This window comes from Furipterus horrens, unplaced genomic scaffold (assembly GCF_987537825.1).
Source record: "Furipterus horrens unplaced genomic scaffold, mFurHor1.1.pri manual_scaffold_11, whole genome shotgun sequence".
NCBI lineage: Eukaryota > Metazoa > Chordata > Mammalia > Chiroptera > Furipteridae > Furipterus > Furipterus horrens.
Window position 1 is genome coordinate 51,756,744 of NW_028327181.1, and position 21,716 is coordinate 51,778,459.

The 21,716-nt window shown below is 44.5% G+C and overlaps 1 protein-coding gene across 1 annotated transcript in view; it reads right to left on the reverse strand.

Annotated features, from left to right (window-relative positions):
- LOC149997567 (CDK5 regulatory subunit-associated protein 2-like) overlaps positions 1-21,105 on the reverse strand; it is a 30,019-nt gene extending 8,914 nt beyond the window's left edge. The window contains exons 1-4 of the mRNA XM_090257307.1: positions 21,041-21,105; positions 10,334-10,444; positions 6,809-6,885; positions 280-403 (exon numbers count right to left, since the gene is read on the reverse strand). Of these exons, the coding sequence (XP_090113433.1) occupies positions 280-403; positions 6,809-6,885; positions 10,334-10,444; positions 21,041-21,058 (330 nt within the window). The 5' untranslated portion in view covers positions 21,059-21,105. The remainder of the gene's footprint in view (positions 1-279; positions 404-6,808; positions 6,886-10,333; positions 10,445-21,040) is intronic.
- Positions 21,106-21,716: the final 611 nt, after the last annotated feature.

Sequence of the window (21,716 nt, forward strand, 5' to 3'; positions counted from 1 at the left end):
TCTATGCAAGACTAAGCTTGGATTGGTTAGCATTTCTCTCCGCACCTCAGTGTCCTCGCCTGTAGGAAAGAGACAATAACGACCAATTTGCAGGATGTAAGGGTATAAATGCTGTATGTCAAGCACCCAGAATGGGCTGGAACCACGGAGATGCTCAACGAGGATGGCTGTCATGTCTTCAGAAACTCTGACAGTTTATGAGGAAAAGAACAGAATTCTGCCCACTCCGTTATTAACCCACTGGAAGGAACACATTCTCCTCGGGGTTTCCAGACTTGCCTCTTCTAAAAGGAATATTCTTTTGGTCAGGAGATCTTCAACCTGCTTCACCTTCTTCTGAGCATCCTCTTTCACCCGCCGAACTTCAGAGCCGCCCCCCTGGGCGAGGCTCTCAACTGCTTTGCTGCAAAAAGAGGCAAATGAGGGTGACCATCAGGTGGTGACTGCATTCACCCTAAGAAACAAGGAATATTCCTACAGACCTGTTATATTAATTAGTATCTGTAACTCAAAAAACACTGATAATATAATATATAAATGTATCGAATCAACATGTTGTACACCTTAAACTTACACAATGTTATATGTGAATGATGTATCAATAAAAATACATATTATTTAGCCCTGGCTGGGTAGATCAATTTGTTGGAGCATCATCGCTATACACCAAGACTGTGGGGTCAATCTCTGTTCAAGGCATATACAAGAAGCAACCGATGAGCCCTGGCCGGTATGGCTCAGCTGGCTGGAGCATTGTCCCATGGCCGAAAGGTTGTGGGTTTGATTCCCAGTCAGGGCACATAGCTAGGTTGTGGGTTTGATCGTCGGTCAGGGCGCATATGGGAAGCAACCGATCAATGTTTTTCTCACATCGACATCTCTCCCTGCACACCCCACCCCTGCCCTTCCTCTCTCTCTAAACTCAATAAACATATCTTCGAGTGAGGATTAAGGAAAAATGTTTAAAAAAATACATACTATTTAAAATAAAGTAAGAATCACCTATAATCTCAGGATAGCTACGCTAACATTTTAGTATACAGCCTTTGAGGCGTTTTCTACAAAAACAGAATCATAGAGTATACGTCTGTGATCTGACTTTATTGCTGAACACAGTATAAACATCCTTTTGTGTCAATAAATATACATTAATATTTAGAGGCTGCAAATTAATTTGCTGTATAAAATGTACTACATTAAATCGACTCCTATTTTTAAAACATTTAGATTGCCTCTGACTTTACACATTTCTCTGATGACAGTGATGAAGCTCTGGGAATGGTGATCAGCAGTAAGTGTCCCACAACTGTCAGTTTTATTGTTTGTTACTATAAGCAACGTTGTGCTGAAAGCATCCCCGTGGGTATACTGTCCAGTGCTTTCCTTAGGGTCAATCCTAGAAAGAGAATTACTGGGTCAAAGTGTAAACACTCTGAAGATTTTTTTTGACAATTATTGCCAAATTTCCCACCAGGAAACTTCCAATAAAGTACACCTCCACCGGGGGTAGGAACGGCAGAGAGCTGGTCTGACAAACCAAAGTACAGGGAAAAGAATGAAACAAAACTGAACCTGAGGAGTCATGGGACTGCATGCCTCGTCTTCCGCCGGCTGGAGGGGGAGCATTTTAGCTACAGCCCACCTAGGTGGGCACCAGCTGGCACTGAGGGCGAGAGGAGAGGAGAGGGGCGAGCAGCCCACACCCCGTGCTACAGAAACATAAAATGCAGAGTCCTGCTGCTGTGGCACCATGGAGCACGCCCCCCGCCTCACAAGCCACGGGGGGAGGGCACACCCACATCAGACGCAGGACCAAACCACTGACGCCTTCCACTCTGGTCCTCCCCAGAAGAAGAACAGGGTCGGATATGCATTTGTGAGATGTACCCAGAGCAGGTCTCATCGGTTTCTGAAATGACTGCGGGTTTCCTAAAGGCAGAATAATATAAAGGAAATGGCTCCACCTAAAGCTGGTTTCTCAGAGAAACTGCAACAGAACACATCTATTCACCAGCAGCCTCCCAAGCCCTACTTGAGGGGTGTGTAAGACTTTCCCAACCAAGATATGTGATTGGACACGCACATGTACAGGCCATGTGAATTTGGGACTGAGAACAAGGACAGTCAAGAGGGCCATCCTTGCTGCCCAAGCCTCAAACATGAATTGCCTGCAAATAAAGACTTTATTCTTCTCGTGTCTCCTTTCACCATGAGCCTTCCGAAGGCCCCAGGGCCGTGACATCACTGTAATGGGACTCAATGTGAACAGCTGGAAAGAAAGAACATAGGCTCTGAAGCTGAACAGATCCGCTTCCAAATTCTCACTGTTTTGTCCTCAGTGTGACTCCGGGTGAATTACCTCTGAGACCTCAGTTTCCTCTTGGGAAAAATGAGGCGGTGACCTCTTGGAATGAACATGCTAAGACATGTGGTGGTCACAGCACAGGGCTCCTTCCTCTCCGATCCGAGTGCTGCATGGCAGCCTGTTGCCGCCAAGGCCAGCGCAGTGCCTGCCCCGCTGAGATGCCTGGAGCGGCCTCCTTCTGCCCCCGGCTGGTGTCTGCGCTGAGAAAGGATCATCCGCTGGCCAGAACTGAGGCCACCACGGCCACTTCCTGAGTAATGCCATGAAACGTCCTGAGCCCACTCCCTCAGCTCATTTCCTGACCAATACTGTCTGGAGTTCACAGATTCCCGATCATTTCTGTCACTTCGCAAGAGGGCATGCTATATGGCTGCAAGAATGCTGGACTGGACGCTTTTCCTTCCTGAGCTTTGGATCCAGAATTTTCCAGTCTTGAGCTTCCTCAAACCACCACAAAGGTTTTAGCCCCAGGGTTTTCTAGAGCCTCCTCTAGAAAAGGCTCACTCCCTCAATTAACCCACCCCACGCCCCACTCCAGCCAGCGAGGGCAAATACACCAGCCCCTCCTGTCCGCCCAGATCAGACCTTGGTGTTTTACAGTCAGCCTCCTGTACTTTGTCAAGCAGCCGACTACAATTTTTAACAAGTACTGGCATTATTCAGTTTGTTCGCATTTTAGTTATACCAATAAAATATACTCCCAATAATAAATGTTCCAACTTTTCATTTATCATCTTTGTATATTACAGTTACTGTAGCAATAAAATTTACACTCAGCAGTACAGTGCAATTTTCCTCTACTAATGGAATTATTATTTTTGTTTGTGTTTTAAAGCTACAGAAATAAAATTTACTCCCAACAATATGTCTGCTTTTGTTTTTAATGTCCCCTTATGGTAACTGACAAATAGAACAATGGACTGTCAGCGAGCACATAGGTTTACTTCACAGCAAGGCAGAGTGGGCTCCTGAACCAGACCAGCTCCAGATCTGTTACCAGCCTGAACGAGTTCCCCGCTCCTCTGAGCCTCAGTTTCCTCTTCACTTAAATGGGAATTGTGGCTGCCTCAAATAACTGCTGTAAAAGCAAATGCAATATAGCATGTCGAGTGCCAGGCACAGGCTTAGAGGCTAAGACGCTTCTCCAAAAATGTAAGTACCCTCATAGGACAGGGCTCCTTCCTCTCTGATCCGAGTGCTGCATGCCAGCCTGTTGTTCCCAAGGAGACAGACAGCAAGACCTAAGGAGAGGAAAGGCTGAGAGAAACTGGTCTCATCCAGCTTTCCACCCAATGCAAAAATGAACCTTCTGTAAACACCCCTCTCGCTGCTCTTCCTAACCATCAACATTTCCTCTTGATTCTTTCCATTCTAATTATAGTTCTTCAGGGAAAAGCCGACCACCCAAAACAGAAACAACCACAGAACTCAAAAAGGAAGTGGAGGGCATTAACAAAAAGATACTTTTCCATCAACAGGTACGCACCACACACACACCGCGAGGTGCCGAGCAGTGAGAGGTAAAGGCAACGGCACGCTGAGCAGGTCAGCGGAAGACGGCGTGCGTGTCCTACGGCAGGTCACCCACACAAGGGCTCTGTGGAGCAGGAACAGCTGAGCAGCTCTAGGGCTCGGAGGCCACAGTCCTGCCTATTGCTAGAGCCAGCCCAGAGCCCCTGCCCTTTCCACCGGCCCTGAACCCCACTAAGGAAGAGCCCCTTGGCTGAGATGTACGGTCACTCTGAAGAAATGAGAAACACGCATGGAAATAAAAAAAGAAGATGAAACCTCGTGCTGGACCAGAAGTCACAAACTTGAGCTCTAATCCCAGCTATGATCTTTCTGGCTGAGCGGTTCTAGTCACGGCCCTTCCCTTCTCCAAACAGAAATTCCCTCCTCTCTCAAATGAGGTCTGCCTCAAGGTCTGAAGAGCCCTCGGGATAATGATGGACTGCAAAAAGATGTTAAGTGTTTTATGAACTGGAGAGCGCTGCGCACAAACGGGACCGTCATTACATGCCAGAGAAGCTGGTGAAAGTGGGCTGAGGCAGCCACGTGTGGCCCCGCAGGAGGCCTTCTGCAGGGTGGACAACAGGGCCTGCGGGGGGGGGGGGGGCACTGTCAGGGCCAAGGCAGAGCGTTTCAGTGTCTGTGAGCTGTGTTTGCGGTAGAAAGTCGGCGGAGAGAAAGCTGGGGCAGCTAAGTCACTGTGAGCATTCTTAAACACAGCTCAGGACCTTGACCCCCAACCTACCCTTGACAGCTCCCTGCCCATCCATCACTTAGCCCTGTTGATCCCGCTTCCTCGGTGTCTTTCCAATCCACCTATCCATCTCTTGTCACTCATCCGTCACCGACTACTGCGCTAGCCTCCTAACTGGTCCCCCTGCTTCTACGCCTGCTCCCTCTACAAAACATGTCCCACTCAGCGTCGACTGACCTTTTAGAAAACAAAACTGATTGTGTCAGTTCCTTAAAACCCGTGACTACTTTCTCTCTGATCTCGGGATAAAGACCAAAATCTCTGATGAGGCCTCCAGACCCTGCAAGGCAAGGCCCCCTGGACTTCTCCCCTGCCCTCAGTCCCGCACGCTCTTCTCCCCTTCAACACTTCTCTCCGCCCTTTCACTGCTTGGTCCCTCCCGACCCCCCAGATCTCACCTCCGATGCTACGTCCTCAGGCCCTTCCCTGCTGGGGACCCACATTACACACCCATTTCCACGGCTCCCTGTTTCTCTCACCGCTCTCCTCCCAACTTCACTGATACACACATTCTTGAAGCGCTTCATCCTCATCGCTCCCACTGGAACGCAAGCCCCACGTGCCTGCTTGGCTCAGCACTGCATCCCCAGGAGCAGGGTCCGGTGCAGCACAGAACAGTGGTTTAAGAAGTATTTTCTCAATAAACTGACCAGTAAGATCAGACCAAAAGGGTCTTGAACACTAGTTGCGGCGGTTCAGAGAATCTATGCAGACAAACATGTGCACAGGCCCCCAAAGCACCCAGCCCCGTGTGCTGCCCTGCGTGCACAGAGCCTTGGGGAGTCTGGGTTTCCCTGTGCACACGCCTGACTGAAAGCGGTCCGGGTCCAGATCTGCAGCAGGCAGGGCGCCGAGCAGGAGCGGGACCGAGCGCGACCACTGACTGCCGGGCTTGGTAAAGGAGGTCTGACTCCTCGCCCAGGGAATGATGAATGATGTGCTTCTGAAAAAGGAAAAGGAAACTACAGCAACAAGAACAAAAACGTGTCTTCCCCGTTTATTCACTCATTCATTCACTCACTCAGAACATGCCACGCGTGCCAGGTCAAGCGAGGCCTGGGAACCTGCCGTCCGCTCAAGGCTACAGCAGTCGGCCTTCCGGCTGCCGGCCCTGGGGCAGTAAAAGGAGCCACATGGCCCGGCCCAGAGTGCAGCTGCGCCCTAAGCGGAAGACTCCGCGCTCCCGGCTCCACGTCCCGCAGGAACTCTGCTGCCGTGACAGATGAAGCATTTCCACATAAGCTTTCAGCTGGATCCTTGGCGAGTCCACCCTGGGCAGTTTTCTGCCACGCTCACCAACTGAAACTCAGCACACTTGGTACCCCACTGTCCCCACAAACTATCACTGCACCTCCATTACACTTGGCTCCTAGGATGAGTTGTCACCAGTCTCTGATCAGCTCTTAAAGTAAGGAAATATCTGTTTTCAAAAATCCTCCATGTGTAGCATGAGTAATTACATAATAAATGTTTATGAATGAACGAATGAATGAGCAATTGAGTCATAGGTTATATTCCCTGAACTGTGCTTGTTGTTCAATAAATACTTAATTAATTAAAATAATAGTCTTCAAATGTTCTTTAAGCAAAACAGAGAGAAAAACAAGCTACTCTGACTGAAGCCCCATCCTCTGCCTCACCTGCCGCAGGAGTCCCTCAGGTCCCCTTTATGCCCCCAGGACTTCTACAGCGGTGAGTGAGCTAATGATATACTTAAAAAATATGAACGGATCTCACTAATGTATCGCTGAGGAAAGGGACCAGACCCAAAAGCATAGTGTAGGATTCCATTTCTACCACGGGCAGAACTAAGCAATGGCGATACTGCTAGTTAGCAAAGTGGCCGTCTTTGTGGGAGGAGGGTAAGTTCTGGGAGCACAAAGGGGCCTTCCTGGGGGCTGGTGATGTGCTGGTTCCTGGTCGGGATGGTGGTCCCATGGGTGTCTCTGCTGAGAGAAAATTCATCCTGCTGTACGTGTAAGATCTGTTCATTTTCCTATAAACTTTAAAAGTTGGTTGAAAAATAATGATATATAAACAAAGCCTCCTTGGGGTCCCCCGAGCCCAGCTGGGGAACAAGAGGCTTAGGAAGCACGAGGCTCTGTTTCACTGACCCACGCAGCCGCCACAGGGGGGCCCTGGGCGACCCCCGAGCATGTGACAGGATGACGGGTACTCACGAGGCTTTGATGAGCAGCCGCTCTCTCTCCTGGAGCTCACGCTTCAGACTTTCCACTTCCACCTTGAGCTCGATATTCTTCCAGACGAGGTTAGGGAAGAAAAGAAACAGTGTAAAACTACAGGCCATACTGTGCCTACAGTGGGGAAACCATCTTCAGAGTGGACTGATCACACCACGCTTGTAATAGGCAGCCGTCAGATTCCAAACCTCATTAGCCTCAGGGCACAGGGAAAAGGGAATTTCCAAACCCTGGTGGTCTCAAAAGAAAGCCCCAGATTTCACAAGACTTGGAACAATTATGTAAATTTTGCAAGCTTCGAACAGCCAGAGCATTCAAACACCAAGGCATAAATGTCATATGAGAAAGGCCGATTTAAAAATTGTTTGCCCTCCACCAAGCAAATTTACAAGCAATTCTGCAGTTTGCTTTTACCAGTCCAAGGCAATTACTTCTGGTTGTTTACCATCATACGTGTGCTGATTGTGGCAGTGGAAACGCTTTACAGCTTCAAAAAAGAAAACATGTGGGTGCATAACTGGAGGCCTCGTCACTGCCTGTCTCATTTCAGTGGGAGATTCCAGGGTTCTCACCAAAGAGCCGCAGCTGCACGGACAAGCTGGCTATTAGGGACACCGCTGCGTTCTCCAACCAAATGCCTTCCTTGTAACTGACCAGAAGGAAGGGAGTCGCACGTGGCCTGGAGCTCACGATTCACATGCGAATCCAAAGACAAGAGTCTTCAGCAAGCGGCTCCCAACGTGAGACAGTGGGCCGGTGGCTGGCTTCTCAAACCAGTCCATAAATGTAGCCCAGACAGTGTTAGATGAATTCACGGAGTGGAAACGGGTCTGGTTGAAAAGTTTTCAGAGAACTGCTCTAATTCCAGGTTCTCTTTGAAATCTTGCTCCTGTTTTAATAATTCATGCCAAGTTTACATTCTACTCCATAATACATGAATATCGTTTTAAATCAAAATAACATTTCCAGTAAAATTTACAGTCTCGGAGGATATGCCTCCCTCCTTTCAGCCAAGCAGCTCTGGGGGATCCCCAGGCTGAGAAGTCAGCCAGAAAGGAAAGGTCATGGGCTTCGGACCAGGAGGACATGGGTTCAAATCCTGCCTCCACTCTTCACGAAATGGAAACCATAGTAAATCAGTAGACGCTCATTTATTCATTCCCTCTCTTCACAGACATTTACCGTCCCTGTGACGTGCCAAGCACTGGGCTGAGCACCGAGGACACAGGTAAACAAGGCAGACACAGGCTCTGCCTTCAAGCGAACACTGAACAGAAAACTGGAAGTGTAGGCCTGTAACTGTCCTCAGAAGCACAAGTGCAGGAGGTGAGAAAGCGACGTTTCTCCTTGCAGATCCCCCAAGTGGCAAAAGAAAATCATAAAGTCCACCCAACGGGGGGGATTTCAGGACTAAGTGAACTAATGAACATGTTATTGTCTTCAACGTCAAACAACAGGAACTAAAGAAGTCACTTATGCGGCAGGACTTTTTCCTAGAAGGAAATGATCTTTGCATAAAGGACACCGAGTGACAGTGCACCATGCCTTCAATGGCGGTTTTGTGAAAACGACAGGAACAGCGTTCGAACTGAGGATTCCTTTCCAGCTCTCACAAGAGCAAAGAGCTACGTAGGAGCTGATTTCAGAGATTCTGAGTGCTCTGCTTTCTGAGGCACCAGCTGGCACTCCAGCCGAGCAAATTTAGTAGAACAGAGAGCTAACATGTCCGCTAGACTATTCTTCGCAAGCCCAACACCTCAAGTTATAAACTTAAATATATGACAATCATAATTTCTTAACCAAAAATCAAAACACCTTATTAGCATAAAATAGAATATCGGTACTAAAAAAATAAATAAATAAAGAAGCTTTAACCCACTACTAAGGAAAGATATCCAAGATATTATTAAGGAAAACTGCAAGTTACAGAACAGAACATGCTTCCATTGATATAAAAAGGGGGCTTATACACATATATATTCACATACACACTTGCCTGCATATGCATAAAACTTCTCTGCCTGAGGAACCAGTAATCTGGTTAGACCTAAGGGACTAGGAGACAAAAGTGTTTTCAGTGCACACCTTTTACGCTTTTTGAACTCTGAATCATGTGTAGCTATATAAAAACTTAAACTGAAATAAAAGTGCGACGAAGTCGGGTCAGCTAATCGGACAACGGAAAAGAGTAGCTGAAACAGCGTGGTACAATGAGACAGGCAGGCCTGGGCTCCAACGCACCTCACACAGTGGCTAGGACATCAAGCAAGTTACTGATGCCCCCTGAGCTTCAGGCTCCTCTCCTGCAAGTGAGCTCATCGCTGCTGCAAAGGGCCATCTTGAAAAGTAAAATAAGGCGCTGATGTGCAAAGGCCCAGGACAGCGCCTGACACAAAGAAGGCAATTCACATGCTCTGGTTTCCTATCACTTAGAAGTGCTGAGATAGATGATAACTATACTTACAAATAAAATGTTTTAGGCTGTTGTTTTTTCTTTTATCACCACTTCCTTCCAGAAAAGGGGATGTCCTCATTGTCTTCCCACCCCCACAACAAAGAAAAAAAATTGTGTCTTGCGGGACAAGGGAGCTTTTCAACTCTTGAAAAGGCTCAAAGTACAGTACAGAACAATCTCTCTTCAAGACAAGTCCATTTAAGTTCATTCACTGAAACTCAAGCAGAGTTCTTTTTCCTCCTTCAAAAGTTTCCACTGGTGCAAACTTCAGACGAGAAAACAATGGACTAATTCCCAGGCCAAGGGCTAATCTACTGGAGCAAGCCAAGAAATAGGTGCTGAGATATTGTTTGTACTCATGTCTTTTCAAGAAAGCCAAGTTCTTTTTCAAGTTTCAGAACCAAGGTTTGTTTTCAGGCAGAAGCCTCCAGGCCAAGACTTTCAGCTGGAAACAAACCTTTTTCCTGACAGTTATAAGCAAGTATATAAAACCCACGGAAGAACCACAGCACAGGAACACGGACAGTCCTAACTTTGGGCTGCCCGCGGAAGCCTCAATCGGACAATGGTAACTGTCCAGCACTGACTGCGTGCTGGGACTTTTCATCTGTCATCTCATTTTAATCCACACTAATGACCCTATGACAGAGGGATTATCACTGCCCTCTGGAGCAAGCCCAGCTGAGCTGAAGTGACTTGCCTACAGTCACACAAATTAGTGGGTAACAATAAGTTTCAATTCCAAAGACATTCTTCCATTTCACTGTCTTTGTCTAAATATGGATAAGTTTAAAAAGCCAACTGAAATATAGCAAATCAGAAGCCCAATTTTAAGAGGAGAAAAAGGATCCCTTAAAATTAATCTTGTATCTCTTTACTTAATACTAAGGTCATCTTATTGTGTTTATACTCCCCATAATCAATGCAAATTAAATGAAAGCAGCTCTATCTATCCATGCTCACTCTGAGAGCAAATATTAATCACGTTTCTGCTTGGAGCACCATGAGAAAAGACATCAGGGATGGCAGCAAGAAGGGGGGCCACTTACAGTTTTATAGATGTGCTCCGTGGGGCCATCGAGTTCCTGTTGCATTCTTTCCTCAAGGAAACAGATGCGAAGCTTTAGGTTAAAGTTTTCTTTCTTCAATTCAGTGATTTGCTGGAAAATAAGCACAGGTGGTTATCAAAAAAGGGTAAAAATCTAAGGGATGTCACGTACATTAATTCTGATAGCTTCCAGGGCTACAAATGGATTCAAATGTTAAACACTAGAGAAAGCGTGCCTGTGCTACAATTGTGCCAGCCCAGAATTAAGTGGTTCCCTCCAAACAAATTTAGGACCATGTGAGCATCAGAATGAATAATGACCAAGAGAAGGAAGAATTCAAGACTTCACATTGATAATAAGGAAAGAAAGTAAAAAGAGAAAGGAACCCCTTCTTTACAAAAGAAACCCAGTTAATAAACACAGAAGAATAACAGGAACAGGAAGCCACCGTCACACAACCACTACAGGAATGACTGCCTCGGGGAGGACTCATCAACGCTAAAAGAATCAGATGGAAGATCACTGGACAACATGATATTCACACAATCTCAAGACATCACCCCAGAGGTGGTTTATTAATAACAAAAGGAAAAGGTATATTGAAAATTCAGAAACCTAGCAGGCATCACATTAATCAAGAACACACACAGTTGTCCGTTGGTACTCACACGGGATGGGTTCCAGGAACCCCCAAGGAAACCAAAATCAGTAGATGCTCTAGCCCCTTACGTAAAATGGTGTAGTATTTGACTATATTCTATACTTTCGAAAATATTTTCTAAGGAAATACATCCATGGTTGGTCAAATCCAGATGCTAAAGATGTAAATAGAGAGGGTTGACTGTATTTAATATCGCCCTGGTGGGACAAAGTGGCATCTTGTGCCTCCTGAAATAACTCACTGCAAGTAAACAATTTCACTTAAAATACTTCTGCCCACAACCTTTAACCTGAACCTAATCCAAAGTTGCCAATCAGACACATCCAAATAAAAGGACTTTCTGCAAAATAACAGACCTGTACTCTTCAAAAATCTTAATGACAATCTGAAGTCAAAACTGACTGAGGAATTATTCTAAATAAATGGAAGTACTTGAGGGATGACAACTAAGTGCAATGAAATCATACAGTGCATCTTGAATATTTTTTAAAAAAGCTATGTGGGAATTAACTGGGGAAATCTGAATAACAACTTTATATTAGACAATAGTATTATGATTCTGTAGCAGAATATCCTAAGTGAGAGCTACATGGTGAAGTACTTACGTGTGCTGTCAAAATGTCTGCAACTAACTCTCTAATGAGTGAGGAGGAAGGAGTCTACCAAAAAACTATTAGAACTAATAAATGAAATCAGTAAATTTGCAGGATACAAAATTAATATTCAGAAATCTGTTGTGTTTCTATACACAAATAATAAACTATCGGAAAAAGACATGAGGAAAACAACACCATTTACAATTGCATCAAAAAGAGTAAAATACTTAGGAATAAATTCAGGCAAGGAGGCAAAAGACTTGTACTCTGAAAGCTGAGCAAAACACAAATAAATGGAAGGCTATACCATGCTCATGGATTTGGAAGAATTAATGTCCTATAAAGGTCCACACCAAAAGCAATCTACAGATTTAATGCAATCCCTATCAAAATACCCATGGCGTTTTTCACAGAACTAGAACAAAGAACCTAAAATTTATATGGAACCACAAAAGACCCTGAATAATCAAAACAATCTTGAGAAAGGAGAACGAAGTTGGAGGTATCATCCTCCCTGATTTCAAATTATACTATAAAGTTATAGTAATCAAAACTGTCTGGTACCAGCACAAAAGCAGACACACAGATCAAAGGAACAGAACAGAGAGCCCAGAAATAAACCCACGCTTATATGGTCAATTTATCTATGACAAAGGAGGCAAGGTAAAATTATACAACTTTTAGAAGAATACATAGGGGGAAACCTTTGGAACCTAGGGCTCAGCAGAGTTTTTAAATATAACACTGAAGGCATCATCCATTAAAAAAAATTTTTTTAACAATAAATTGGGCTTCAACAAAATTTAAAACTTTAGCTCTCAAAAACAGTGTTAAGAGAATAAAAAAGCAAACTACACGCTAGGAGAAACATTTGCAAATCACATACCCAATACAGAAACTGTAGCTGGAACACATAAATAACTCTCAAAATGTAAGAAAATAACAAAACTAAAAAAATAAAATAAAAAAGCAAGATTTTAAAAGAAACTTCACAGTAGAAGATACACAGGATAAATAAGCACAAGAAAAGATTTTCAACACCTTTAGCCATTAGGAAAATGCAAATTAAAACCATTTATGCACCTCCTAGAATAGCTTAACAAATTTTAAATTGATAATACCAAGTGCTAATGAGAATGTGAAGCAAATGGCATTATCACACTCTGCTGATGAGAATGCAACATGGCACCACCACTCTGGATAACAGTTTGACAGTTTCTTACCCAAAACACTACACTTATCATATGACTTAGCAATTCCACTCCTAGGTAATTACCCTAAAGAAATGAAAACCCATGTTCACACAAAAGCCTGTATGTGAGTGCTTACTGCAGCTTCCTTAACGATTACCAAAATGTGAAAAGAACCCAAGTGCCCTTCAAAGGATGAAAGAATAAACAGTGTTCATCCATATGATGGAATAATACTCAGCTACTGCGATACACACAACATGAATTTATTTCAAAGACATTACACTGAGGAACAGAAGCTAGCCTCAAAAGACTACATACTCTATGATTCCATTTATGGGACACCTGGAAAAAGGAAAATCACAGGGACGAACGACAGAGCATAGCTACCAGATGTCTGGGGTAAAGAGAGGGTTTGACCACAAAGACACAACACATGGGGGCATTCTGGCAGTATGGAGCTGTTCTATAATCTGATTGTGATGTTGGTCATAACCTAGAACAGTATAGACGTATTTAAAAAATTATAACTACATATACATGTATATACGTATGTTTATATACATGTGTGTGTAAATATATATATCTTGATTACGACAGGTCACAAGAGAGTATACATTTGCCAAAACTCACCCAACACTTAAAATTGGTAAATTTCACTTTATGTAAATTATATCTCAATAAAGTTGAATTTAAAATAACTAAAATGAAATACAGTAAAATATTAACAGCTGCATTTGAATACTAGTACATCCCGACACATATATACCCACTGGGTTTTTTTCAGCATTTAAAAAAATAATGGGTAATAGCATATAGTACTCTATTTAATAAGCATACTTTTATGACTGGATAAAAGAACATGATAAGCAGATATTACATTATGTTTTCAAACTGTCTGCCCTTGGCCCTCTTGTTAACAATTTTGTGACTAACAAGAACAGCACAGGAAACAATTGGGAGGTTCACTAAAGCCTCCTTTTGAATGTTTTAAGGAAACAGCACATAAAACATTCATTCAAACAAAAAACGTCTGCCCTGCCAGCTGCAGCCTATAAAGAGGAACCTTATTCTGTTACTCAGCTACCAATAAAATATTTATGGAGCTTGCTTAAAATGCCCACACTATACACACTGCTAAAATTCTTCACAACACTTGAAAGAATATTTGTCCTATTTATAGGTAAAGACATTTTCTTTAAAAATAAGAGAAAGGTAATAAGCCCTCAGAAGGTCACTGAGAATGCCAGACAGGCCCAAAAGCAACACAGACCCATCTTCACAACAACGCCGGTCTAGGTCTCTGCTTACTACCACTTCCCTCATCGAGTTCTCTCTGAAAGCCCCAACGGGCTGGACTGGCAGCCCTTCTAAATGTTTCCATACCACGTCCACTTTCTTCATCCTAGCCGTTAACACACGGCATTGTACCAGCCGGGGATGGCCTTCCTACCCAAACCATCTCTAAGACATCAGGAACCATATCTTCTTGTGCATTCTAGTCTAACACGTAAGGGACAGTTACTAAATACCCAACAGCTGGACGGGTGAACAAATCCATGTAAGAATTTCCCAAAGGCCATACGATGCAAGGAGGCATCAGTCAGACAGATCTGGTTCTTATCACACCACTGTTGTTGCTCCCCCGCCCCTGGACTAGAACTCCCCGCCACGGCCACAGAGCGTGGCACGTCATCAGGCTCCCACCCGCCTCTCGGTCTCATCCTCGACATCCTCTCCCTTGCTCACAAGGTTGCAGCCTCACTGGCCTCCTTGCTGGTCCTCAGATGGGCCCAGCCCCTATCTGTCTGCATCGCCTTTCCTGCAGCACTTGCCAGGGTGGCTCGGTCTCCTCCTTTCCATCTCAACTCAAACATCACCGACTCAAAGAGGCCCTTGCCAGCTATCGAACCTAAAGTGGCCCCCATCTCTACCACCTCCACCGAGTCACGCTCTAACACGTAACTCTTATTGTCTTGCTAGAACTTTCCACGATCTGGATTCACCTTATTCACTGACATGTTCATTATTTATTATGTTTATTATATGAAAATAATCCACTTTTTGATGGCATGGGCCTTACCAACTCATGGCCCTGATGTTTTAGCACAGTACCTAGAACATAGTGTTAATCAACATTTGTTAAATGAATGAACAAGTTAATCAATAAATATAGTCCAGACTACCTTACTAGCTGTATGACTTTAGTCAAGTTCATTTTCCCGTATGCGTGTTCCTGTATCTATAAAAATAGGATTATAATAACTATTTCAGAGAGCTATTATAAGGATTAGAATAAATTAATCTGAATGTTTAGTACTGTGCCTAGCACAGCATAAGAACTTAAAACATAATCATATCCTTCTCATTTGAATTTCTCCCTTTAAGAGAATAAGCTCAAAAAAATTTTTAAACTTGAGCTGGAAAAACTGAAAACAGTAGGAACAAATATCTCAAAATGGAGAACCCACCAAACAGGACTCAGAAACCTAATGCTCAAAAGTAAGCCCCTGGCTGCTGTGGCTCAGTGGATTGAGCGTCGGCCTGCAAGCCAAGTGTTGCTGGTTCGATTCCCAGCCAGGGCACATGACTAGGTTGCACATCAGGTCCCCAGTTGGGGGCGCGAGTGAGAGGCAACCACACAGTGATGTTTCTCTCCCTTTCTCCTTTCCCCTCTCTCTAAAAATAAAATAAACAAATAAATTATTTAAAAAAAAAAAAAAAAAAGCAAGCCAGTGCAAGGGCTGCACTTGGCACATCCCAGCCTTCGGAACCCAAGTGTTACTGTGGAACTGCAACCCCCCGCAAAGGGAACCATCCATGCTCAGGTCCTGTTTTAGCCAAAAAGGGAAGAAAAATAAAAATCAACATGAAAAAAAAATCCAGGCAACTCCAACCAGGCCCACCTTAACTAAGCAAGGCACCTCAGTCTGGTGAGCGGTTCCAAAGGCTTGCAAGAGCCCGGGCCTCCAACGCTGAGGCTCACCCGCCACATGACCTTCTGCTTCAAGGCAGCAAGGGCTAGCAGCAAGGCCCTGGGGCCAGCAGGAGGGACCGAACTCCCAATGCTGCCACTGGTGAGCCGTGTGACCTTGGGAAAATTATTTCACATCTCTGTTGGCTCCGCTATAAAGTGCGGATAAAGATCCACCACCTCCCAGGGGCGTGGTGACGAGCAAAGGCGCGAGAGCACTGGCGGAGCCCAGCATCAGCGGGCAGGGAGCAAAGGCCGGCTTTCAAAAGGAACTCATGTCCCCCGCAGCCCTCTGGAGGCAGATCTTCGGGCCACCGCCCATTTTTCATCCTCTCTGAAAACCCCAAAACCGTTAGACAGCTCACCTGAACATCACAAAACCCATGAACGCTTGCTGCCCAGAGTCCACCTCAGGCAAACAGCGCCGCACGTACGGTGACTCTGCCAGCAGCAGCTGAGTAGGGTCAGTAAAACGAGGAGGACGCTTGGGAGTTCGTTTCTGATTCCAATACTCCCTCCGGTGTCCCCAAGTCATCAAGAAAACTGTTCCTAGGCAAACGTCTATTTATTAACAACCAGTACTGTAGCAGTAAGAGAATTTTAAAGCTGAACCCCAAACAATATTTGGAATATAATGAAATCAACTTATGAAATCAACTCTTGTTATATTCTTTGCAGCTTTCACTCATAAATATACATTTTTTTATAAAAGTATAAAATAAGTGAATTTGGATATTCCATTGCTTTCCCCTGGTATCTTAAATTGTTGTTGCAGAATTACACGTAATTATCACTTAAAATGACTGCCCTCAACTCTATCGAACTGACTCACTATCAATTACCTCACATTTCCCTACTGAGCATCTATGCAGCCAATGTGACCCAGTGGAAAGTGTTCGGGCTTTGTAATAAAAAAGGCCAGGCTTGAATTTTGCCTCCTTTGAGTTTCTCAATCACAACAAGCTCATGGGAAAGTCACTTAATCTCTTCAATCTCAGCTTCCTCATCTGTGAAATACCTTCATCACAAGCTTACTGGAAGACTGCAAAGAGCCTTCGCTAGGAGGCTCAGTTGGTTGGAGAACTGTCCCACACATCAAAAGGTTGCAGATTCAATTCCTGATCAGGGCACATGCCTAGGCTGCAGGTTCGACCCCCGGTCGGGGCACATACGGGAGGCTAACACTTGATGTCTCTCTTTCCTTCTCCCCAAACCCCACCTCTCTCTCTCTATTTTTTTTTTTAATCAATAACCATATACTTGAGTGAGAATTTTTTTTTAAAGAAGCCAAAGAAATAACAAACATAAAATATAATTCCTTTGTTCCCAATTTTTCATAATTATACACAATGTGACAACAAACAACCTCCCACACAGCGCTTTTTCCTTCTACTGGGTTGTTTCCTGAGGATAGTTTCCCAAAATGAGTTAGTGGGCTCCTGAGTAATATTTTTTTATGACAAACAAAGCAGGGGTGGAGGTGAAGGAAGCTATTTATTCCCAGGTAATAATAAGTAATTTGCAACATAGAGGTAACAGCACAAATTGGAAGATGTGAACCTCCCAGCCATTCCTCAGATAAAATATTAAATTTGACGAACTGCCTCAGCTGAGACCAAGAATTTTCAACAAGAAAGAACAAGGTCCTGGATACAAGAATACCAGCACCTCAGGGTAGGTGGGTGTGAGACATGAGCAGTGGAATTTACCCTAAGAAAATAATCATGTATCTGTAAAAAAGATATATGCACAAGGATATTCATCATTGCTTTGTTTGCAGTAGTGAAAACTTAGAAACAATTTGGAATGTCCCACAATAAAAGATTATATAAATTATGGCCCAATCCATTCCTTTTAATGCCTTTATGAACTTTAGACCGTCATTCAATAATAGTATCCATCAGTAGTATTAACAGAGGTGGAAAGCTACCTCTGCCATTCTCTGTCAGTGAAGTCACAGAAAAAGCCGGAATTAAGGTCTTCTATGCACGAATAAAGATTGCTACTGGACTGACCGTATGTGCTGAACCAGACTCTGAGTCCAACAGGACAGGCCCCCACTGCAGACCAAACTGATCTGCCAACATCCTACATAAGGCCTGCCATAGGGGTGATTACACCTTCAGCTAATGAAGGCACTAGGCAACGGATTCCCAGTTTAAACACCCAAGAACGCATGTGGTTTTCACGTGTCAGAGTGAAGGCTTGCACGGGACAGCAGAGTGGAATAAAAAAGACTTCCTGGGCCAGGAGACCAGAGTTCAAGGCCTGAAGAAGCGCTCCCACTCTCTGGGCTTCAGAGTCCCCTTGTGTCAGGTGGAGGGACTTCTGGCATTCCTCTGGCTCTGAAATTCTGACTTCCTTCTAAACATCCTGTGACCCTATCCCTTAGCTCCAGAACCATCCCCGCCCCCACAAGGCCACACACGGCAGCCCTTTACCTGACCACACCGCCACCAGCCCTGCTGCCTCGCTGCTGTCGCCAGCCTGAGCGGCCTGAAAGTGCAATTCGTTCATTTCCCTCCCACACTAAAATCCATCATTTACTCCCCTTCATTTGAAGGGCAAAATCCAACAAAAAAATGTAACATGCAGGAGCTGGCCCCTGCCCGCTGCAACCGCCTCGCTCCTCTCAGGCCCCTCACCCAACCGCCCCCCTCCAGCCAAAGAGAACTTACAGTTCTCCCAACTCATCACACCCTCCCATGCTTCTCCCTACATTTACACGTGGGTCCGGGATGCTCTCCCAGTCCTCTTGCCTTGGCAAATCCCTCCTTGTCCCTGATGACCCAACTCAAGGAACACCTCCTCCAGGGAGGCTTCCCTGAACACCCAAGGCCAGGTTCAGGGCCCCTCCTCTGTGCCCCACAGCACCCTGTACTTACCTCTGTCACTGCACTATTTTCCTCTCCATCTCCCCAACTAGACAGTGAGCCTCTTGACAGAGAGACGTGCCTAGTATTAACCTACGACAAATTCCCCAGCCCTGGTACAGCCTGGCATAGGGTATATACCTGAAAATATTGACTGACGAACAGATGAACTCTGAGCAAAACAAGAAGGAGGGCTACGTCTTGATAGATGCTAGCTATAGAAGAGGAATCATAAATTTCCCCTTTAAACCAAAGGCATTCCAGCCTCCTCTTTAGTATGCATGCTGACTCTAAAATTAGCATGAGATGCCAAGAGCATTTCCTATAAGCCCCCCACAGAAAGTTCAGACCACCGCAACACAGAAGTCATGTATTTGGTAGCTCAGGTCAGATGAAAAATTTCAGTGGCTTCTAAAGACCCAAAAGGGAGACACTGAGAACAGTGTGGCTATATCAATTTCAACTGAAGAATTTGCTCTTGAAAATGCTATAGTAAAAGATATTAATGCCACAAAAACCTAACAGCAGCCAAAGGACCACAGTCATAAAAGAACAAGAACAACAACAACAACAAAAACCAAAAAACATAAATCCTAAAATATATTGGCATAGAAGGCTCCCCTCACCTTTAAGAAAAATAGTATTTAGGTCATCAAGAGTACGTCTGAGCGAGGAAAACTTAAATCACATGCACAGAAGGAAAAAATTCACAATAATTAATACACCAATGCCAATAAGAAGGATCAAGAGCTGACACATAAGGTGAACTCAGTTAGGCATGTCCTTCCCACAGCCTCGCTCCTTAAATCCTCACAAGAGCACTACGAAACAGACACGATTTTCATGCCCGTTTCCCAGGCAAGGGAAGCACAGAAAGGCTAAGTGACTGGCCCAAGACCACCCAGCGGAAGGGGATGAGCAGGCAGTCTGGCTCCAGAAGCTGTGGTCACACCCTTGGGCCTCAGCTTCCCCTACACGGAGTAAAGACAGTAAAGACGGGTGGATTCAACTCTAAGCTTCCTCCCAGGTCAAAAGGCAGGCGATAAAATGTGAAACAAAAATTCCAGGATTCTGTAAAATGTTTCCAACTGGAAATAAAATTCAGAAGGCTGCCCTTCGTAAGTTAAATAACTCTGCATCTTGTGGAGCTGCTTTAATATCAATGTAACGCATTGCTATAGGAAGAGCCTCAAACATGAGTGCCCAGCTCGGAGCAAGAGCTCAATAAACAGTAGCCATTGTTACTCTTACGATAAAAAAGGAACAACCTTTTAATAGCAGAGCACATTTTAATTATACACAATGTGAAATAATCAAATCGCCTTCGTTTGAGGCCCCAGACCCCACAGCATAGATCAAGTTGTACAGTTGAAATTATAACAACTCAAAGCTCAGAAATTACTTGTTTCCATTAGAGATCTGACAAGTCATTTCTTCAATAGGTCACTGGTGGTTTGCAGATAACTGTGAGCAGTAATGAGTATTCTGAATTAAATCCAGAGACAGTACCGCTCTGTTCGGGAAAGACAACTGGGGAGAGAGACATAATGGAGCATCCTTGTCTCTGCATCCTCCGTCTCCTCTCGGATAAACAGCTCCCGTATCTCGCGTAGTGTGGATTTCATTTGGTTACAAGTGAAGAAGGGTCTAATTCTTCCCATGATAAATGAGAGTGTTGAACAGGTAACTTGTTAAAAAGATCTGGAATTGGGAAAATCACCTTATTTTCCTGTTATTTGCCAACGAGCCCCCTCCGCTAACAAATGAAAGACACAGTGCCCAAAGACATCAGGCACAGAAGCCAAATCTATCACCAAGTAATCCATCCTCAGACAATTACCAAGGATCCAGGCTGCTCACACATCACTCAGCAGCAACAGAGACGAAGCCTACAAAACGCAAGGAGTCGCCCCGAAGTGGTGGGAAAAATAATGGTTCTGGAGTCATTAAAAACCTGGATTCAAATCCCAGCTCTGCTGCTAAAGTATCATGTGATCCCTTATCTGCAAAATGGTGGTAATATAAAATACCTCACAGGCTTGTAGCAAAGATTAAATGGGGACCATAAATAAGGTGCCTGACATTATAAGAAAGCCCTTGACAAATATGAGCTCCTCTCAACTGTGCAGTACGGTAATATCCTCACCTTCGGGACACCGGAAATACACCACCTTCCCCTAAGTTGGAAATTACTGATCCTGTTAGAACCCATAACCGGCCCACGTATTAAAGAGCCAACTGCACAGGTATGTAATAGTTGCAGAGAGAATGCCCGTGAGACATGGCATTCCTCCAAACTCTGACATTATCCAGCTTAGACACTCGTCAAGAAATACAGCTCCCTCCTGGGTCTGCTTAGATGACAGCAGCAGGCATGATTTCTTAGGGAAAGAAATTTGGTAACTCCACTTACATTTTCAAAGTCCTTCATGTTCCGGGCTCCGGTGGGAGACACTTTCTTTTCTGACACCTTTGGGAGCACTCTAAAAAGGTAAAACACACAGAATATCACGGTATGCAAATCGTCAGCATCCCCATTAAGGACTAGAGCCCAGAGAAGAAAATACATGAACAGCTTCCACAGTATAGTCTGCTGGTACTTTCTGTCTGTTTCGATATACTGATTGGTGTCCAGGGAAAACTCTAAACCATTAGGTTTCAAATATTTACAAATCACTTCAACAAGCCCCAGTGTATTGATATATGTGTCAGAGGACGGACCCAGAAAATGCACTGGGCATGTGGCAAAGCAGAGCTGTCCTGATATGTACTTCCTTACTGTTTGTCATAAAATTATTTGGCTAACCAGGATATCATCTCACATGTCGGCAACTAAAACAAAGTATGTCTAAGTGACCTGACAGCAGGGGCCGGCAAAACTGTTAGGACACCAGACAACAAACATTTTAGGTTCTGTGGGCCATATACGAAGCCTGAAATCTGTGAAAATATAGTAATACGGACACTTCTGCTGAAGCACAAGAACAGCCACAGACAATTCATAAACAAATAAAGAAGCTGTGTTCCAACAAAAGCTTATTTGCAAAAGCAGGCAGAGGGTCAGAAACTGCCGATCGCCGCTACAGAAT